Source organism: Clytia hemisphaerica, unplaced genomic scaffold (assembly GCF_902728285.1).
Source record: "Clytia hemisphaerica strain Z4C2 unplaced genomic scaffold, Clytia hemisphaerica genome assembly, whole genome shotgun sequence".
NCBI lineage: Eukaryota > Metazoa > Cnidaria > Hydrozoa > Leptothecata > Clytiidae > Clytia > Clytia hemisphaerica.
The window spans coordinates 431,222-451,231 of NW_027104218.1; the positions used below are offsets into that span (position 1 = coordinate 431,222).

Here is a 20,010-nt window from a genome sequence, read left to right on the forward strand (position 1 = left end):
ACCTTTTATAAGGCATTTCCCCTTATCGCTCCTTTTATTTACTTGATTTTTTCTCTCGCGCCAGATTTAATTCGAAACCCGTGTATTGGGTTCGCCTCTCTCCCCGTGTATGGAAATTAAATGGAAATGGGATGGCCATTGAAGCCCCATGCAGAAAAGTGCATGCTGTATTGCAAGTAAGACGTCCACTTTCTACTCAGGCAGGCTAGGAAAAGAAACGAGAGAAAAGAGTTCGTGTTTTACAATTTTTTTATTTCCACTGTCCAAATTAGAATCTGAGTTTTTGGAAGAACCATTTGTTTTTGCCGCTCTTGTATCTAAATGAAAAGAAGAAAAGAAAGTTTTAATGGGCTTTTCCAGAAAAACTTTGAATATGGGGGGTAAAGGATACAACGATTTTCAGTTATTTACACCCGGACAAGCATCAGTTGACCCCCCGGATAACCCAAATTACACCCGGACAAGGCAAATTTTGATGATTTTTCGCTACCCCCAGGACAATAACCTCCACCCCATGAACGGACATTTTCTGGAAGAGCCCAATAAGAAGAGTTTGGTTACATTAACCATAAAAAATTTACAAAATGGTGAACTAAAAATCTGTCTCAACATAATTTGCAGCTGAAACAAAAATGGCTGTAAATTTTGATAGAAATCGAATCAAGTTACGATTTTGTGCTCGTTGAAAAAATATTTGTGAGTGGAATATTATCAAGTAAAACAATTAAAATGAATATGAAGAAGAAAAAAATTAACTTCTTGTAGAAATGTGGTATAATTGACTCTTCAATCCTAGTTTCAAAAATATTCATTCAAAAGATATCAAACAAAAATTATTGCTGGTTGACTCTAAAAGTAGTGAAAAACGACAAAAAACGGCCTTTTTGTCAATCAACCAATAACAAACTTTGTTTGATATCTTTTGATCGAACGAATATTTTTTGCTTGATAATATTCCACTCAAAAATATATTTTCAACGAGCACAAAATCGTAACTTCATTAAAATTCTATCCAAAGTTCGGGCATTTTTTGTCTCAACTGCAAATTATTTTGAGACAGACTTTAGTCTGTTAGAACAAAAATGGTGATAAAAAAATTTGGTACAGATGACCCTTATAGTGTCTAAAACTTAGTAAATCAGGTGGTTGGACAAAAAATTATTTTTTTATTTATAATAATTGTTTTAAACAAAACAATGCTTACAGTACATGGCCCCCAAAACAGAGGTTTTCCCTTAATGAGCCATGTTGGTACTTTAAAATCTGGAAAAGCTTCAGATTCAATCCTAACCCATTTCTCTCGAATCCGAAAAAAAAGAGAAATAGCAAAATTTCTTTTTTCATATGGCTTCATCTCTTCTTCCTTGTTTTTTCAAAAATTAGTTTCGAAATTTCCTTTCTTTGGACTAAAACCGCCAAAAGTCAAACAATATCGGAAATCAACCCTTAAAAACTGGGTAACTCTGGAAAGTATAAACATATTCCAACATACCAACTCAATAATTCAAAGTTTTTCAAAAAACTTAAGAAATATTTTACAACAAAATTAACATTAAGAGACTACTAGTATTTTGCGCGGGATTTTGCACTCAGCCTGGACTGAAACATTTATGTTTTGGTATGAATTCTTTTTGCAAAATTACAAAAAAAAAAAAAATAATAATTTTATCGTGTCATTAATTCGAGACATGATTAAGTGATGGGTTTTTGAACAATTTCAATTTAATTGAATCGACGTTTTGGGGGCCACTAACCTCCGTTTTGAAAATCACTTGTATGAAGATAAAGAGAAAAGTAAATTTCGACTTTTTAAATCGTAAAGCATTGCCTTCATACCTATTGATAGTTATTTGATGTCGGTGATATGCTTTTTGATTAAGATATTTCGAAAAAACTAGACCTCCGTTTTGGGGGCCATTAGGAAAATGTGACTCAACTTTGACTGAAAAAATAAAATCATTCAAAAACCTTTATTCTAAGAAAATTATTTTTTGGGAAAGAAACTAGACACGTTGAAGCTTAATTCACAAGAAAAATTTTTAACTTTCCCTATTTATTTTCTGAATTCACCAGAAAAATTTCAATTTGGATAGACAATTTAGGGGCCACATACTGTATATTTTTTGAACAAGTTGGGCAAATTTGATGTTTTCTACATGAATCCGACGTTCCTTCTAATGCTTGGGTCAAAACAACATACGAAGGCTTAAACGTCCATAAAAGTTGTACATCAGTTGTACACTGTGTTCCTGTAGAGAGAGCTTGTTGATTTGCCTTGTTAACCTCAAAATTTAAGTTTTATTATCTCGTCAGATTTTTATTTTTAATTCAATTTCAGCATAAATCAAAAAGAGCATTGAATTTTAATTATATGAATAGAACCATTTATATTTTGAAAAATAAAAAAAACCTTTTTGCCCAGCCATATGATATGTCATTTTGCAGGTGGCCAGGTAACAAAAATTGGTGTTCCTATTTAAAATTAAGTTTTAGACTTAGCCACCTGTGCCAAATGTTTTTATCACCCTGAAGTATTCATGTTTTTATCTGCTCACAGACCTCACCGTAATATTGTGTCTATCATAAGCAAAAATTACAATATAATTGAACTATATCAAAAGATGTTCGCGTTTGTAATTTTACTGGCCGCTAATTTCAAAATGACTTTAAAATGTCAGTGCTGCAAATAACGGCCGGTGACCGGTAATTACGGGTTATTTCGTAGTTTCTACCAGTCATTCTGAAGCTCAATTTTTCATGTTGTCCGGTTAAAATTTGAAGATTAGAGGCTTAGATTAATACTAGGGATCTATGTTAAAAATGGATTTTTGGAATCATAAACTGATTACCCCTTCAAAATGTGCCAAAACATGTATAATTTCAGAAAAAGTAGAACAAATTCGGTAGAAACCTTTTTTGACTTCCCTACCGGGGCCTTTAAGGTCACGCCCACCTCGGAATCTCACTGTTAGGTTGCCTAAAAAAAGAATTCTCAAAAACCTATCAAGTTACCCCTCATTTGAAAGGTAATTTAATGTAGATTAAGAAAAACATCATGACTATGCATCAAAAATGAAGTGATAAGGTTGTAGAGTACATTACATTGCTCTTGAAAGAGGCTTTTTTAGTGTAATTGTGTAATGTCTTAAAAAATTCATACTTTCGTAATTAATTCATACTTTTATTATATTTTTTGGAAGACCTACATGAAATAAACATAAGTGCTTATTTTCTACAGTACTGATATCATACATTTTGAATCTACAGGATCATTTTAAAAATTTAAAAACTATAAAACCAAGGATAAAGTGAGCTTTTTGACAAATAAGAAATTTTGTTGCTCTAATCGAGAACAGTCGAAGTCCATCAACCTCTCAAACCTTATACTATCCAAAAGATATTTTACAGAGTTTGAAGGGTACTTCCTTTGCTATTAGATTTTAAACCTAATAAATTGAAATTGAAATATTTTTGACAACATCTTATCCTCACAGTTCCAAGATACTGGACTTTGATTTTAGTTGCAATTACTTGGTCGACAGATGTCATAATTATTTCAACTTTTTCAAGGAATGTCCAGTTGTGTCTGCTTTTATCAGTTCGTGAAACTGTTACTGGTTGAACCTTTTCTACTACTCCTAAATGTCATTTTGTCTCATTACCAATACCCTCATGCCAAAAGGCAATAACATGCTCCCCAACATCACAAGTCTTTGGACTGTATTGTTTCATCCCCTTGACCTTGTAAAGGAGAGTGAGTTCCAGTGTTAGTGATTTACTATCATTCCTCTTACCCACAATGCCATGTATAACATTTCTAAGATCTCCAATAGTTGTCTAAGAGCAACAACGTGCAATACTGAGGTAAGAGCTCAAGTTTTCAACATACTCTTCTGTGGAGAGGTTGCGATAATCTTTTCTCAAACGAAAGACTGCAGCTGTTCACTTGAGAGACATTCATGTAATTTTGGCATATTTCACTTCATCATACATCATTTTGTTCTTAAGTTTATCATCCAAGTTTGTTTCTACGTACTTCTTAAGTAATTTCTTCTTCTGAGTTATATGGGCCTGAGATAAGTCTCCAATAATGAGTACTTTTTTGACTCTTCACTCAAACTTGCCTTTTCTTTTTCAGTAAAGGCTTCAGTTTTCTGCTCCTTGACTTTATCAGCCTATTCAAGTTTAATTACCTTGACTTCTTTGGAGGGTTTTATAAACTTTTTAAAGTGATTTGGATTTGTTTGCTCAAGAATGTCATGTTTTTATTGAGTACCATTTTCTTCATACATGTACTTACTGAGCTCTTGAAAAAATACTGCTATCCTATGAAAAAAAGTCTGATTTACTCAACTCTGTGTGATTTTTTGAAAGTATTGATCAAAGTATAACGATTTGGATAGGGAAATGATTGTAAGAGCTTAATATACTCAACATGCGTTTTTAGAGGGAAAATCACAAAATGATCATTTTTTAGCAGGCATAACTTTTTATAACCTCATTTTTAGTCACTACTTGTGACCTTTTTTGGAATCTGCATGAAATTCTCTTTCCAATGAGGGGTCACATGACCATCTTTTGACAAAGAAAAAAATCACTCCTAGGGCGGCCCCTTTGAGCAGTCGGTGGACCCTAAATACCCGGGTAGGGAAACCAAAAATGGTTCCTACCCTAAAAATTGATGTTTTTTCAAGTTTTTATAACCTATGGCACATTTTAAGAGGGTAATCAGCATGATCTGTTCCTAACATAAATCCCTATTAATACTTTTTAAATAGCGCTTCTAATTAACAGAGGAACAGTTTTTAAATTAAAATAGGTGTTTAGCCAATCTAATAATCCAATAAGTCAATCTGTAATAACAGACTACAAAGATGGTTCCGCCAGACCCCCTGCTCGTTACACTCAAAAAATTACCGGCCAACTGAAATTGCCCTATTTGCAGCACTGAATGTCATGTACATACCTGTCTTCCAGTTTAGCTTTTACTTCGGTTCTGGCTCGCTTCCTTTTGCTGGAATCTTTTAACACATCTTTATTTACAACAGATTTGTTTAATGGAACATCGACTGAGTATCTAAGAGATTAAAAGGAAGATCTGATAAGAAAATGAAAAAACCCATCTGAACCTGTTAATAACAGATAAAGAGAACAGGTATTTGATCAGGGTGTATATCAACACAAGGATCACTTTTGTTCTATAGCCTTTTCCTATTTTGTCTGATGGTATAAAACAGCAAATTTATATTCAAATTATTTCAAAATTTTATCAAACTTTGCTTTTGATCACTTTTAGATCAGATGGCTAACTTTGACACAGATAAAAAGTTGTTCAGAATCAATTTTTAAGGCTTTTTTATGGTGCTGAAACTGCTCCTATATGGCTTCAAAATTCAAAGTAGTAAATGAGTGTTTACATACTTCATATTTTAAAAGGAAGTTAAAGATTAAACCTGTTCAAAATACAAACACAAGAGGATAAACTACGATAATCGGGGCCATCCACATAGTATGTACGCACTAAAATGTCAAAAATTGAGTACCCCTTCCCCTGTATGCAGGCGTACGCAATTGGCTATACCCCTGGTAGAGGTAGTTCAACACCGAAACGGTGTTACAGTTATGTTTTTAAGAAATATACTATTCCCTAGCGTGCAACCTTTTATTTTACTTAAGCTCTGTATCATGTTAGAGAAAAAAAAAAGAACAAAAGTTTATGACTGGACAAACTTTCAAGTACTTAGAAATCTCTTGGGGTTCACAGACAATGAATTTTTCTTATATCTTACCTTGTGGGCATCAAGTGATTGTAGTTAACAATTTTAACAAAAGTCTTGATCTTGGACCTCTTGGAAACACGTTTCTTGCCCATGCTTTTGGTGACTTTCAATGGGTATCTGTCAATGCCAGCAACAAGGGCATGGCCGTATTGTCTGTCTTGTGTTCCATCATCGTAGTTTTTGACGATAATGGCCTTTCTGCCAGCATACTTGCCACCAAGGACAAGGACAACTTTACCAGATTTCATGAACTTGCCCATCTAAAAAATATCAATCATCGATGAAAACTTTGGCATACTTAAAGGTTTTCTACGGTAATAAAATATGCTTAATTTAGGCAGTGTCTTCATGCTGAGTCAGATAAATTAAAGCTACTTAAAAAAAAAAAACATAATAAGCTAAACTAGTGAACAAGTTGTAATGAAAGAGCTCTAGCAAAAAGCCAATATATTGAAATAAAAATTTAACGGTTGGGTGTTTAAGATAAATACGGTAATTATTGCTCTTTTTGACAATCATTGCCGAAAACTGCAATTTTTTCAACGATGAAATGCCGAGTCAGCAAAATATGTTATCCTTATAAGGGCAAAGATGTCAAAGGTGTTTCGGATTTTTAAGGTGATTTTTTCAATTTTTTGTGGCTTAATAACATGAAAAGTTCTAAAGTAATATGTAAAAAGATCCTGCATCGATGCTGAAATGCAGCCAGTGAGGGTGTTATTGTGAGGGTGTCAAATACCACGTGTTCAATAATAAAATCAACTTTTTTCCCCAAAAAACTGCAATAGTTGCCAAAAACGGCAATTTACATTTATTTACTTTTTTCACTTTTCTGCTGATTTAGCATTTCATCGTTGAAAAAATTGCTGTTTTCAGCAATAATTGCCAAAAAGAGCAATAATTGCTGTTTTTATATTAAACACCCAACTGTTTAAGAGAAGGCTAGAAAAGTAGAAATAAATGAGCAACACTGGCTCTGGACATCACAATGGATTTTCCAGGTTCAACATTAGCAAAGAATACCACCCACTAATCCAAGCCAACTTTGTCAATGGCTTAAATGCCAAATTGTAAAAAAGTGTAGCTTTCTGTTAAAAAAACTAAACTAAATTTTTACTGAAAGCTATATGCAAGTCTGAAATCTGCCACCTTATATCATGTCGTTTCCGAAAGGTACAATGTTAACTTCCATGTATCAATGACCAACTGTATGGCCAAAGCATATGGGAAAAATCTCTTGTCTATTGGTCGTTCTGACATTTTAAATTTTCCGGGGGTTTTGCTGTTTGGGATTGTTTAGGTCAGGGTTGCTAGTGACTGCTTGTCACTGTGCCGGGTGCATACTCGGCGCCTTGGGCCCCGCAGGGTTGCTAGTAACGGCTCGAATTTCAGTCAGGTTAAAAAAGGGGCAATTTTGCCCATATTATTATAACATCACCCCCGTCTTTTTTGTCATTCTATAAGTATTTCCAAATTTTGTGATTCGATGTGCGAGTGTGGCTCAAGGGATAGCGCGCTGGGTTTCTAATCAGAAACTCTCTCATTTAGTGGGTTCGAATCCCGGTCGGGTCGATATTTCAAGGTCAGTTAAAACACTTTCAAATAGTCAGAAAACATAGTAAATGAGTTAGAAAAGTCACCAGGGGGTCAGAAAAGAGCCTCAGAGAAGATAGGCAGAAATAAAAAGTCGATGTCGGAACGAGCAATAGACAAGAGTTTTTTCCAAGCATATGTATCCCAAACATTCTTGGGTCATGTTTGGGCCAAAATAAGAAAGTATTCTTTTGGCCCAAACATTGATAATCCGGAATGTAAAGACTGTGTAAACAAAGAGTCATTTATTTAAATTGCTTCAACTGGTTTGTGCCAGTCAAGAAGATTTTGATACAAAACCAAAATAATGAAAAAAAATTAAATTCTTTTGAGTGAAGTGTGCCAAATTACGTTAGCATGGTCCAAAGCAAGGTGGTGATCCAGCTACCAAAATGTGTTTTTATTTTTTAAGATAAACTAACTACTTCTCCAATTAAAAAAATTGCTAGTCAGGACATCATAGGGCAAACATAAGATCTCATACACAAACCAAGGAGCTTATTAACATCTAAAACAATCTTGTCCTTTTTAACCTCCTAGTTTTGACATTCAAAAAACACTGATCTATAATATTTTTCCATTTTTGAATATACAACTCTCGTCTTGCTTGAGATAATACAACACTCTTAGCTTATGTAGACATTACTCAACCAAAATATAACCCATGAGAACATTCTAGGTAAAATGCATGCATAAAATACATTCTAATAAGCGACAAATCAACCAATTCCTCTCAAATTTTCATACTTAATGATGACCAACAATTCGATTGTATTTTGTATAAAGAACTTTGGATCTCTACATCCATACTGGCCGCTGCAATACATTTTCTCGTAGAACTATTCACTGTATGAAGGAGAAAAATCTCTAAAATTTCGACCATCGAAACCGATACATTGATAACTAGACGTATTTTGGTGATGATGGGGGATTCAAGTTGGAATGTTGATAAATAAAAATCGCCATACTTTGCCTATGAGCACCAAGACTAAAAGGTTTCTTTACTGTGCCTCGATCATTTTGATCGCACACAGGTCTCGATTGCCTAAAACATCAATCTGATAAAATTACAGACCTGAAGTTATAGTAATGTTGTTTACAAAACTTCTTTTTTCTTTAAAGATTTAGTTTTTTAATGTAAAGAAAAAATATTTTTTACTTTTTATTTTTACTAATAATCATATTTTGTACAAAATTTCAAATTACAATTCTTTATTCAAATCTTGCTATTTGGTCTTCGATATATTAGTACCATGAGAGCGCCGTTGATTTGTTTTTATTTTTATTTTTCACTTTCACTTTCCTTTTCATTCAAGTTTTTAAAAAGCCGGCATGGCTGCTTGATTTATAAATGGTGTTTTTTTGTTAAATAAATAAATTCCAAGTTTTTACAGGTTATTTTCTGTGTTGTGTTTCTGTAGTCTACACAATAGACAGCTCCAGGCTTTTAGGCCTTACTCTTGGTCTATCATCATCATCTTTCGACTTACGTCGGAAAATTTGCATAGCCTTCCTTCCACAATACCCGATCTTGCATGACTGTCTTTATTTCCTCAATCTCGAGACCTGTTTCCCTCTTCAGAGTTTCCAGGAAGGTCAACTTCCTTAGTCTTACTAGACCCGTTGGTGACCAGAAAAGAAGTCTGGATATTAATTCTTCTTTTGCTCGAAAACAGTGGCCTGCTAATGGTCTGCTTGGTCTATAGGTGGTCACTGGTAGCCCCCACGGGGATTCGCTTCTTAGGTAATAGGTTTATAAACATATATAGACAACTTTCAATAGAGATTTCAAATAAAAGATGTTTAAAGCACAGCTGATTGGCTTAGGTTTTGAAACTGTCTATTGTGTCATTAAAACCTCAGTGCGCGTGCGATTTATCCGGAGAATTTCAATATTCAAAACAAGAGCAGTGCTCATAGCCCGAAGAGTAGAAGTTTTACGCTTGAAACGAAGGAAGATATGACGTAGCCCCTAGTGGTTTCGAAGTATAACATCTAGTTAAAACGAATAATAATGTAGAAATCTCGATAGAAATAACAGAGTAGCCAGGTATTTTTGTAGCGGACGACGTGCATTTTTTAATTTTTTCTAGCCTTAGAAATAATTTTTCTTTTCCATTGGGTGGTCGAAAATTCCGATAAAAGTTCATGTACTTTTGCAAAATTCATTGGAAATTCCACTCTTTTTTGCCTGTTTTAATTCAATTGCCTTGGAAATTGATACATTTTCTTCTCTTGCCTGCCTTAAAAATTTCAAATTTTGGTGAAAACTTTTGCCCTCTGAAATACTGTGTCGTCTGCCCTATTAAAGACAAATTCTGGAATGGCCCATTAAACTTATCAAACTTTGTTGTCAGATTTATGTTTGACTAATTTCGTTTGTTGAACTTTAATCAAATACTCACAAATTTTTTAGAATATAAAGTTTGATTAAAAAGTTTGATTCGGCGGCAATCACAAATTATTGTGATGGATAGTATTATTATGTATGGAGTGAGTCAGTGTCTAGGGCATCGGCAGGGGTTTTAACAGTCTGATTAGTTTGATTACATTAGTAATTTTATCAATCATGTTTTGAGACAACCATTTATTAACAGTCAGTCACCAGAAATGTTGATATTCAAAAAACTTAACAACCCCCCTCGCAAAGTCTGGCTGATTGTGGTATTACTGAACTGCAACAGACTCTCCCCCACTTGATAAAACTCAAGACTTTAAAAGTAGGCATAATTACGTATCAATTATCAGAATGAATTGATATTCAATCTATGGATTTGTTATCAATTTGTCATCAATTGGAATATATATTGGTATTATCAAGTGGAAGAGTCTAGACTGTATATACCAGCATTTCGCTGCTGCACAGTATAGGTTTCAATTGTGTTTAGTTCACTCATAATATGTACATGGGGGGCAAAGATAAACAAGCGAAATTGTACCAGAAAAAAAAAGTTTGCCCTTATCAAGAGAATCTAATCTGATCTCTGCTGATCTATGTTAAATATTTTAATGTAATGTAATGTAATGTAATGTAATGTAATGTAATGTAATGTAATGTAATGTAATGTAATGTAATGTAATGTAATGTAATGTAATGTAATGTAATGTAATGTAATGTAATGTAATGTAATGTAATGTAATGTAATGTAAAATTTATTTGGTCAAGAAGGTCTAAAATTTAGCCAACGCTACAAGCATTGATGTGGACCTACTATATAAGAAATAATTTAAAAAAATAATAAGGTAATAAAATATGAATAATTATTTCGACTATTAACAAATAAATATATTCTCAAAGTTAAATGGGCTAAAATAAATAACTTAAAAAACAGAGACTTCAGAGATCATCAGAGATTATTGGAAAAATAATTGAGTCAAGTTGAGTTTCATAGTAGCATAATAAGGCACACAACAAAAACTTTTTTCATAAAAATAAAAAGTATATAAAAAAGGAAGGAGAATATTATATAATGATAAATAGTAATAGATAGTAAAATAGTACGGGACAGTCTATTGAATAATCATTACACTCTAATCTATATTTTATTCTTCTGTAGGTTGTAATTGTCGAACTTATCTTTTTTAAACCTAATGCTAACATAGGAATAAATTATTATGAGTCAAGAAGAAGAGGAAAAGGAATGGGTTGAACAGCTTGTTGCAGTTGAACTTGTTGGCATGATTGATCCTGATAAGTTGAATATGATTGACAAATCCAATAGCGCAATTTTGGTATGTATATAGTACCCTCCATTTGGCTTACTTTCATAAAGAAAGGGTAATAAATAGAGCCAATCTGCGATATGAACATTTAAAGCTTTGACAACAAAAAAGTTGTGTCATTGAATTGAGTCGTGATACAATGTTGAATTTTTATTTGGTTGATAAGAACTTGTAACTTCCCTCCATATTATAGTGTGAAATATGTATTTTTAATTTCATAATAACATTTCGTATTTCATTCTATGACACTTGTAAATCTGTTTTATACAGTTTTATATTGTATTCCCAGCAATCTTGTAACAAAATGTTTGAATCAAAGAATAATGTTGAATTTTGATTTGATAGGGCATTTCATCAGATGAATCAACAATTTTAAAGCTTGGAGGATATGCTTTCAGTGGGAAAAATGAAGATGCAATAGGATCAATTGTTGCTTTTGAGGATGTCAGCGATGAAGGGGAAGAGCCCAAGTTGAAATATGTTGGACATACAACCAAAGTGATTAAAGCAAATCGGATTTTTTTGAAAGAGAAGAAAAAGGAAAACAGCGAAGAAGGGGATGTAAATGGCCAAGATCAAGAGAATGATGAAAATGAAGAATAGCTAAAGGTGTTTTTGAGGGCTAAGATATCTGCTTTGAGACATACATTGTGATAGTTCAACTTCCTGGTGTACATTTGCAAATTTGACTCTTCAAAAAAGATTATATTGATCTTTGGTTAATCACCCACAAATACCAAATAATCAGTGTGATTAGGCTGTAAATCAAGAAATAAACTCATTCCTATAATAAGTTATTATAACTAGTATTTTGAACCTGTACGTATATATTATTAGTACCATCGATGGCAAGTTTTATAACATTTGAGCATATAGTTATTGCCTGGAATAGTTTACAAAACTTTAGAAATAAAATTATTAACACCATAAAACGAATGAAAATTCTTGACCAAAAATGTTTTTCTGACTCAATATTTCAATATATGATATATTATAACTGTATATTTATGTGTTCAATTTCTTTTTATAGACAATCTTAAATATAAACGAAGAAAAGAAGTATGAACGGTAAAAAAGTAAATGCTGTTTTGCCAGCTGCTGGTATTGGCACAAGATTTGGTGCTCAAAAGCCTAAACAGGTAATTTTGAATTGTTTTTAGACAAAGAAAAATCCCCTTTATACCTAAGGAACACATTTTGGCGGGCATTAAATATCCTGAAATAAATTAATTTTGGTGGGAACTTATTTTGGCGAATGGCGAAATTTTTAAATTTTGGCGGGAACTAATTTTGGCGAATGACAGCGTAAATTTGTTCTATTTTGCCTTATTTTGAGCAACTTTGATGAATTTCAGGGTTCTTTAGGCAAAAAAATAAAAAAATAAATTTTGGCGGGAACTGATTTTGGCTAATTTCGTCTAAATTCGTCTAAATTCGCCAAATCCGCCAAAATTAGTTCCCGCCAAAATTAGTTCCTACCCCGATTGCGATTGCCATTTTCTGGCTCCAGGCTTTTAGGCCTTACTCTTGGTCTATAGGCACTGCTATGGGCGACCACTAGTGACCCCCACCGGCAAATCGCTTTTTTATAGGTTTCTAAGGTGTGAAAAAGGGACCCTTAGATCTCCCACATACCCGGTACCCATTTTGCTTAAGTACCCCCTCCTCGGGAGTTAAAATATTTTCATAAGAACTCTCTGCTTTCATTTTATAAATATTTTCAACTGACAGTAAATTCAATCTTTCAAAGTTTTGTAAACTGAGGTTCGAATTATGTATATTTTTTGAATAATTTGAGCCAAACGTGATGATTATAAAGATACACTTTTCTTTTTCTAGTTTACTGAAGTAGATGGAAAGCCTATCATTTGTTACACAATAGAAGCATTCCAAAGGTTTGGTTCAAAACAAAATATTTTTGGTTGTTTAATTCATTGCGAATCATTCAATCTGCTAATTTTCGAAGAAGATAAATTGTATCACGGACTTTATTATACAAAGTTTCTCAATCCCGGCCAAGCAAAATCTTTGATCGGAGTTTCTTTTAAAGCCTCGATGCAATGCACCACTCACCACCACTATTGAGTGAGTGCACTCAATAGTGCTGCATTGCATCGAGGCGCTAGATCTACTTTTCCTGGGATACTTTTGATGATGTAGCGCTGTTAAACCTTACTTTTTAATATTACAATGGCTTCTTTATGGTCAGTGCATTGTATCTATCTTTTTATGATGAATCACAAATTTTTGGTTTTTATCTTCATTCGAAGTGCCATCAATATAAAGTTTCAAGTTCAAAAACCTTGGCTTATTAAGGCTTAAAACCAAACAAAAAAAACCTTGACTAAAAGTTTCATTTCAGTCAAAAAATTTAATGAAGATCAATGCAAAAGGAATTTTATGTATTCACATTGTTTTTATTTAGTTTAGTATACCGTGGATAGAAAAAGTGGTTGTTGTCATTTCTGAAGATTGGATGGAATTTACTCAAGAAGTATTTTACTTTTCATCATCACAACACCTTTGATCTGAGTCCGAATAACAATAGCGAGATTATGTATCTGGAATTCTCTACGGCTACGTTTAAAGCGGTGAGGGAAATGGCGAGTAAGGCAAGTAATGGCGGGTGAAAGCAAGTTCGATATTTGACGTACGGCATTATGTCGACTTTGCTTATACGGTGTATTGGTGTTTTTCCCGTATAGAGCAAAGTAGACAACGACATGTCGCCTTTGGTGACGACCCGCATGGGCAGCCCCGCAACCCCGTAGCCGTAGAATATCTCCAATACATAATCTCGCTAATAAACCTTCCATTTATAGTTCTTGATCTGTCATTGGCGAGTTTTCTTTTTTGAAGACAGGGGAAGGACTTAAGTGATTTGGAAAAATCTGCAGTTTTGACCTGCAAATTCGAGGGCGGTTAAATTGCTGATTTATCGTCGTGTTCAGTCAGTCAGGTCTAGGCAAATTAGAACAGACGTTTACGTCCTCGTTGTCAAACTCACACGTACAGAAACTCGCTATTACAGTACCCAGTTCCTTTATCTCCAGGCCTGTTTCCCATCTCGGTTACATTATATTATACTGGTCACGTTACGTAAATGTCACAGTAACATTAATTTTCGTTGTAACTAATTTTCGTGGAAAACAACTTTCTGAAATCAATTTTTGTCTTTTAGATCATTGACATCAACAAATATGATAAAGTTAAATTAGTTATTGGCAAAGACACAAGGTAGTAAAACTTGACTCGTTGTCTGTAAGTGGCTGTCTTTTCGAATTGTGCTCTGAAGTGGAGATTTTTTAGGGAAAACATACTAAAAGATAAATTTTTCGCAACTTGGATTTTCGTAACTCGAGTTTTCCAGGCCTCCACTTTGAGGAAATACGTATCATAATAAATTTCAAAAGCTGTCAAAAGTATTTCAAGATTCGACATACATATTTTTCATTAGACATCGAAGCATAAATGTTGGTGTCAACTCAATAGAGAGTTCTGCAGATGATATTGTGAGTTTTTCTATAGCTGCCTGTGTTTGAATAATTGAATGAGGCGAAAATAAAAAAATGTAGTGTTTCCGGAAACCGGCCGGGTGAAAAGAATATTTTTTCTAACCCGGCCGCAGACTATGGGTTCATCTATTATGGTTCATCATAAAGAAAATCAAAACGACCGTTCAAGCTATCAAACGTCGTTTGGTTAGATATTCCTGCTTGTAAATCAAGTTTTGTTCGTTAGTAGTTGATGCATTAGTATTCAGGGCTTACTTCATACTGTTTGTACATAAAAGTTATGTTTTTAAAGTTCTATTTCAATGATCTTAAGTTATCAAAAATAGAAAAAAAAAATTTTCCGGCCGGCTGCATGAGAGTTTTATTTCTTCACCCGCATTCCGGAAACACTACATTTTTTTATTTTTGCCTTATAATAAGATTTTTCCATATTTACAACCTGGTCTCGATTTCTGGTGGAATAGAACCAGCTACCTTAAAGGAAGAAATTTTGGCGGAAAGAAAATTTGGCGGATTTGGCGGATTTGACTGAAATCCGCCAAATTAAGTTCCTGCCAAAATTTCTTTTTTCCGCCATCCGCCAAATTGTCTGTACACAAACCCAATATCTACGGCTAATTTCAAAATTCATTGCCGTAGAACTACGCTACGATAATCGTGAGATACACTCTGGTACAGAGTATCCGCCAAATTAAATTCCCGCCAAATTAAATATTTTGAAAATATAATCTCTTTTAAGGTGTTTTTGCTATTTTTTCGCTGTTTTGACGCCATCTTAAGGTTAAATTTTTAAGCGACCGCCAAATTAAATTCCCGCCAAATTTAGTTTTTCCCTCCATCCGCCAAATTAAATTCCCTCTGAAAAAACTTTTTTGGCCATCCGCCAAATTAAATTCCCGCCAAAATTTCTTCCTTTAAGGTAGAACAAATTCATAGGACTCCATTTCCAATAGGAACCACAATGGGAGTGATACAATTTCTCTATTTCATTACGATAATTAAAGGAGTGATTATAGGGAGGCGGGCCGCTAGCTGAGGTGGGTGGATTTTCGAACGTTACGTCACAGTTTTTAACGAATCAAATGGCTAAGAATAGATCATACCTTGCTTATAAAGAGCCCCTTAATAGGGTTGCCAGGAGGAAACCAGGTTATTTAGAGCAGGATAAAATGAGACACTTTTCTTTCCACAACCAAATATTTGTTGAATAAAACTCGAAAAAACGGGGGAGGGATCCTAACGAGATCCGAAGGGGTTGTGAGTTTGTAAAAATGGAATACTTAAGAAATAGGGGGTGTGTTTTTATAAGAAATCTGAGAGTTACAAATTCTTCGTTGCCGCCTGAAAAAACTATCAGTGTAGCCTTAGCTTAAGAGTCTTAAAGGTCTTAAAGGTTAATTTCATAGCCAAAAAATATTAACTTCTGGAATTGAAATACGGTTTTCTCTTATTAGGTTATCGTGCATGATGCTGTTAGACCATTCCTTAAAGAAGATTTCTTGAAGCAACTTGTAGAGCAAGCTATCATTAACAAGGTTTGCTACAAAATATGTACAAGATGCCCTCTTCTATAAGAACCAGTAGAATTTTCTAACTGTCAGTTCTTATCAATGATGCTATGAGCCTCATTGTTCTTATAATATTATTCCTCTAACAAAATACATTTTGTGATTAAAATTTAGTTTTGAAATTGAACGATTGTCAATTTCGTTTAATTTCAAAAAGTATGTCTCGCGTATCTTCAAATTTTCAAACAAATTTTTTTCAAATTTAAGGAGTGAAATCGACTTTTATAATTAACGAACTTTTTTTATTTCCAAAAGGCAGCAGGAGCTGTTCGAGCGTTAGTTTCAACGGTCGTCAAATGTGATGTTGATGGATTTATGGAAAGCTCTCTTGTTAGGTAACTTATTTTTCATAACATTTTTAATTGGTCACTATTGGAAAAGAGGATGTCTCAAAACTTTCTGTTTACGGCGTTTTAAAAATAAGCTGTTGTAGTAGAAGATCAGCTCAAACATATAAAAAATACAGATATTTGAAGTTTAAAGTTCTGTCAATTGAGTACGATTAAGTCAAATTTTTATTAAAACGTAAGAGATTTCACAGGATTCGAACTTCAAACGACGATATCTTTTTGTGTGTTTGAGTACAAGAATTTCATGCTTCATCTGATGATAACAATCATTCTCGTTGAATTTAACTTCGTCATCTTTTACCTTAATTTAGCGTTAAGAGATTTTTACTGTAAGGCGAAAATAAATATATGTTTCATTTCCGGAATGCGGGTGAAGGAAAAAAGTTCTCATGCGGGCGGCCGGAAAATATTTTTTTTTGCTATTTCTGATAACTTTATATAACCGAACTTATATATAAATATAGTGTAAATTCAGTCAATATGTGTAACTAGCTAACTAACGAAGCTCAAAGCTCCATTTAGAGGGCAATAACCAAATAACTTTATTGACAGATAGGGCAGCTAACCCACATATTGGTCGAAATGTTGAAAAAAATGTCTGCGGCTGGATGAGGAAAAAAAATTTCACCCGGCCGCTTTCCGGAAACAAGACATATATTTATTTTCGCCTAATGCCAGATTTTTTATTCATAAAAACCAGGCCAACTTTTCGGCGCCCCCCTCTCAAAAAAGTTTCATTATCCTATCTGCACGTACGCAAAACTTTTCCAAATATTTGACATCCCTTCCCCCTTCATTGTTTTTTTTTTCAGATCGCAGTATCGTGAGAGTCATACTCCACAAGCTTTTCAATTCGAAGTCTTAGAAAACGCCTATAAACAGGTACAATTTTTGTTTTATTAGGGAATAAGTGTTATATACACAGAACCAGTTGGACACCCTCTTTTCTGGAAAAGCGCGCAAAATCGTTCCTGCTGAGAAAAAGTACCCTGAAATCACAAAATCGAAAGATACATCATTCGATTTTGTGTCCTTATCCAGGGTGTCCCGAAAAAGGTTTTATGTTAGACTATATCTACGATTAGAGTTGTAATAGGGACCCTGCCCTAACAACAGTCACGTCTTTGTATCTCTTGCCTGTGCGACCTCTCCCCCTCATGTTGAATCGTGTGGTAAAATCTGGCGGTAAACTAAAACTTATAATTCTGTGGAGCCCATAACTGGAACACGCACGGGGAATTTAAATTTGTTCAAGTTAACGAAATTTTGAGTTATGTCTGAACATTTATATCTGAACTGAAATGAAAAAAGAACGTGTTCGAGTTAAAGAGTAAACTCTAGTTTAGACGGCCGACTTTCTGCCCTGCCTATTCTAATTTTTAGGGTAGGCAGAAAGTGGGCACAAAGTTGGCAGTTAATATCTTTGCTTGAAAAAGATTGAAAGAAGACATTGCATTGACGTCAAAAGTGGGCAATGCATTGACTTTAGACAGCCCACTTTAAGCCCACTTTAATTCACAATAATTAGAATAGGTAGAGCGAAAAGGGGGCCGTCTAAACTAGAGCTAATTCGAGTTTAGGTTCGAGTTAAACACGAGTTAAAGATGGTCAAAGAGACTCCACTGTATATTAAAAGACAACCGCGTGTAACTTTTAACTTGTTTGAATGCACTTTCAGTTTCTAGTTATTCTCTTTTTCTTTGTTGTCAGTGTTCACAAGAAGATTTTAACCATGGTACAGAGTGTTTGGATTTAGTTCAAAAATATTGTGGTGTTCGTCCAAAACTTGTCGATGGTCCCGAATATCTTTGGAAGGTGTGATTTCTTTATTTATTTCTTATTTACAGCGAGGAAGCTTGACAAAATAAGAAGAATTGTCCTATATTCTAATCTAGCGACTCACTCAAATGAAATATGAGACAAATATTTTGCAAAAACTTTTACACTTAATTTTCGACAAGAAACTTCTTAGCTTTAGCTTCAAAAAGAAGGGAAATTATTATACGCTAAGGGAACATTTTTGTCATTATTATGAGTACATGCACAATTAAAGGATGTCATTTAACGTATCACCTACCATTTGCTTACTCAGCATTTTCAAACCAACCAAAGAAAGGACAACTTCTCTCCCTGCGCGAGTTAAAATTTTGATAAATTATTTTGTTTATTCTACTTTGTCAGTATAGAGGCGCATTGATTAGCACATGAATTCATTTGTTATTGTAATAACCCAAAAAAAAAAACACTCTGAGCATGTTTTTTTTCATTTTGTTTTCAGGTAACTCACCAGAAAGATATCATTTTAATGGAATCGTTTTTACAACGTGAGTCATTATCACATTTCTTTGATTTTTACAATCGCTAAAATAGATTTGGATGAAATACTGCATTGCTTTCAATCGTGACGTTTTTTGACGACATGGTGCACCTGCATTAGGTGAATGGGGGAGGGGCATGATTAAACAATAGGAGCTGGTCTGAGGAAATGTTTCAAATTTGATAACCAGGTATTTTGTGAAGGTGAAAAATCAATTTATTTTGAGCAAATAAGGCACTTTCCCGCCCCCGGAGGGGTACCAAGGTAAAAGGAGGGTAGGGCTATGTGTCGCCCCAAACGGTTCGTTTTTTAGATCTTCACAAAATCCCAATAAGGGTCATGAAAATATTATTTTCATGTCTTTTGTCGTTTTTTGACGTTTTATCGAATAATTCGAAAAGTAAGTGTTTAGAGAAAAAAACGTGGCAAGGTATTTTTCGTCTATTATTCTGGATCATGATCATATAAAAAGTTTTATTAAATTGCCTACTTATCACTTTTTGAAGATGACATGGTAATCTTTCTTTTGTCATCTTTTATTCCTTTGTCAAATTGACAAAATTTATTGTTGTCAGCCTTAATCGATAGAGAATTTAATAAGCTTTTCAAAATATACTTTTACTATTGAAATATATTTGTATCGAAAGCTGTTAATAAAAGAGTCAAGTGTGGTGTCGAAGGTTTCCACCTTTCCATACCTTAAGACCTTATAAGGGTTCTAAAAACAGCTCAAATTCCACATCGTGACCCTCAAAAGACAAAATTTTAAGTAAAATAGTCATAAAATTTACAACAATTTGTGTTTTTCCTCGATTTAAGCCCCTCTAAGGGTCTCCGTTTTGATGGTCCTTCTAAGGGCCCGGCTGCCAAAAGTCGGTTGGCATGGCACACACCCGTCATCCCGCAAACCCCCCCCCCCTCTGACTTTTTCTCACTGTTGAAAATATAGTAAATAGTAAGAAACATCAGAGGGCTGTTCATTAGGCACCATGGTAAGTGAACGTACGAGCAGAAACATAAAAGGTTATCTCTTTTTTTTTTCAGGAGAAAAGGAGCATCGATGACTCAAAGGCGGACATTCGATTAGAAATGATTATTAAATGAATTTTAGTGAAATTTCGTACATTATGATTGTTTTAATGAATTGAATTTTTATTTTTTGTT

At 34.0% G+C, this 20,010-nt stretch overlaps 3 protein-coding genes across 4 annotated transcripts; 2 read left to right on the forward strand and 1 right to left on the reverse strand.

Annotated features, from left to right (window-relative positions):
* Positions 1 to 231: 231 nt before the first annotated feature.
* LOC136815784 (large ribosomal subunit protein eL27-like) lies at positions 232 to 8,430 on the reverse strand. Its single transcript, XM_067072235.1, has 4 exons — positions 8,342 to 8,430; positions 5,790 to 6,040; positions 4,967 to 5,077; positions 232 to 317 (listed from the first exon to the last, which is right to left on the reverse strand). Exons 2-4 carry the CDS (start codon positions 6,038 to 6,040, stop codon positions 269 to 271), a joined length of 411 nt encoding a protein of 136 aa, XP_066928336.1. The 5' UTR covers positions 8,342 to 8,430; the 3' UTR covers positions 232 to 268.
* Positions 8,431 to 10,934: 2,504 nt separating this feature from the next.
* Positions 10,935 to 11,799, forward strand: LOC136815788 (general transcription factor 3C polypeptide 6-like). The gene is made up of 2 exons (XM_067072239.1): positions 10,935 to 11,105; positions 11,442 to 11,799. The coding sequence occupies exons 1-2, from the start codon at positions 10,989 to 10,991 to the stop codon at positions 11,697 to 11,699; spliced, it is 375 nt and encodes a 124-aa protein (XP_066928340.1). The 5' UTR covers positions 10,935 to 10,988; the 3' UTR covers positions 11,700 to 11,799.
* On the forward strand, positions 11,616 to 19,999 carry LOC136815787 (D-ribitol-5-phosphate cytidylyltransferase-like). Of its 2 annotated transcripts, XM_067072237.1 has the most exons (12): positions 11,616 to 11,705; positions 12,127 to 12,235; positions 12,936 to 12,991; positions 13,527 to 13,590; positions 14,278 to 14,333; positions 14,554 to 14,608; positions 16,066 to 16,146; positions 16,435 to 16,514; positions 17,342 to 17,411; positions 18,240 to 18,344; positions 18,808 to 18,853; positions 19,891 to 19,999. In XM_067072237.1, exons 2-12 carry the CDS (start codon positions 12,158 to 12,160, stop codon positions 19,908 to 19,910), a joined length of 711 nt encoding a protein of 236 aa, XP_066928338.1. In that variant the 5' UTR covers positions 11,616 to 11,705; positions 12,127 to 12,157; the 3' UTR covers positions 19,911 to 19,999. The 2 variants fall into 2 exon arrangements, with proteins under 2 accessions (XP_066928338.1, XP_066928339.1); XM_067072238.1 differs by lacking the exon at positions 11,616 to 11,705 and having other exon boundaries at positions 13,522 to 13,590.
* The last annotated feature ends 11 nt before the right edge of the window (positions 20,000 to 20,010 follow it).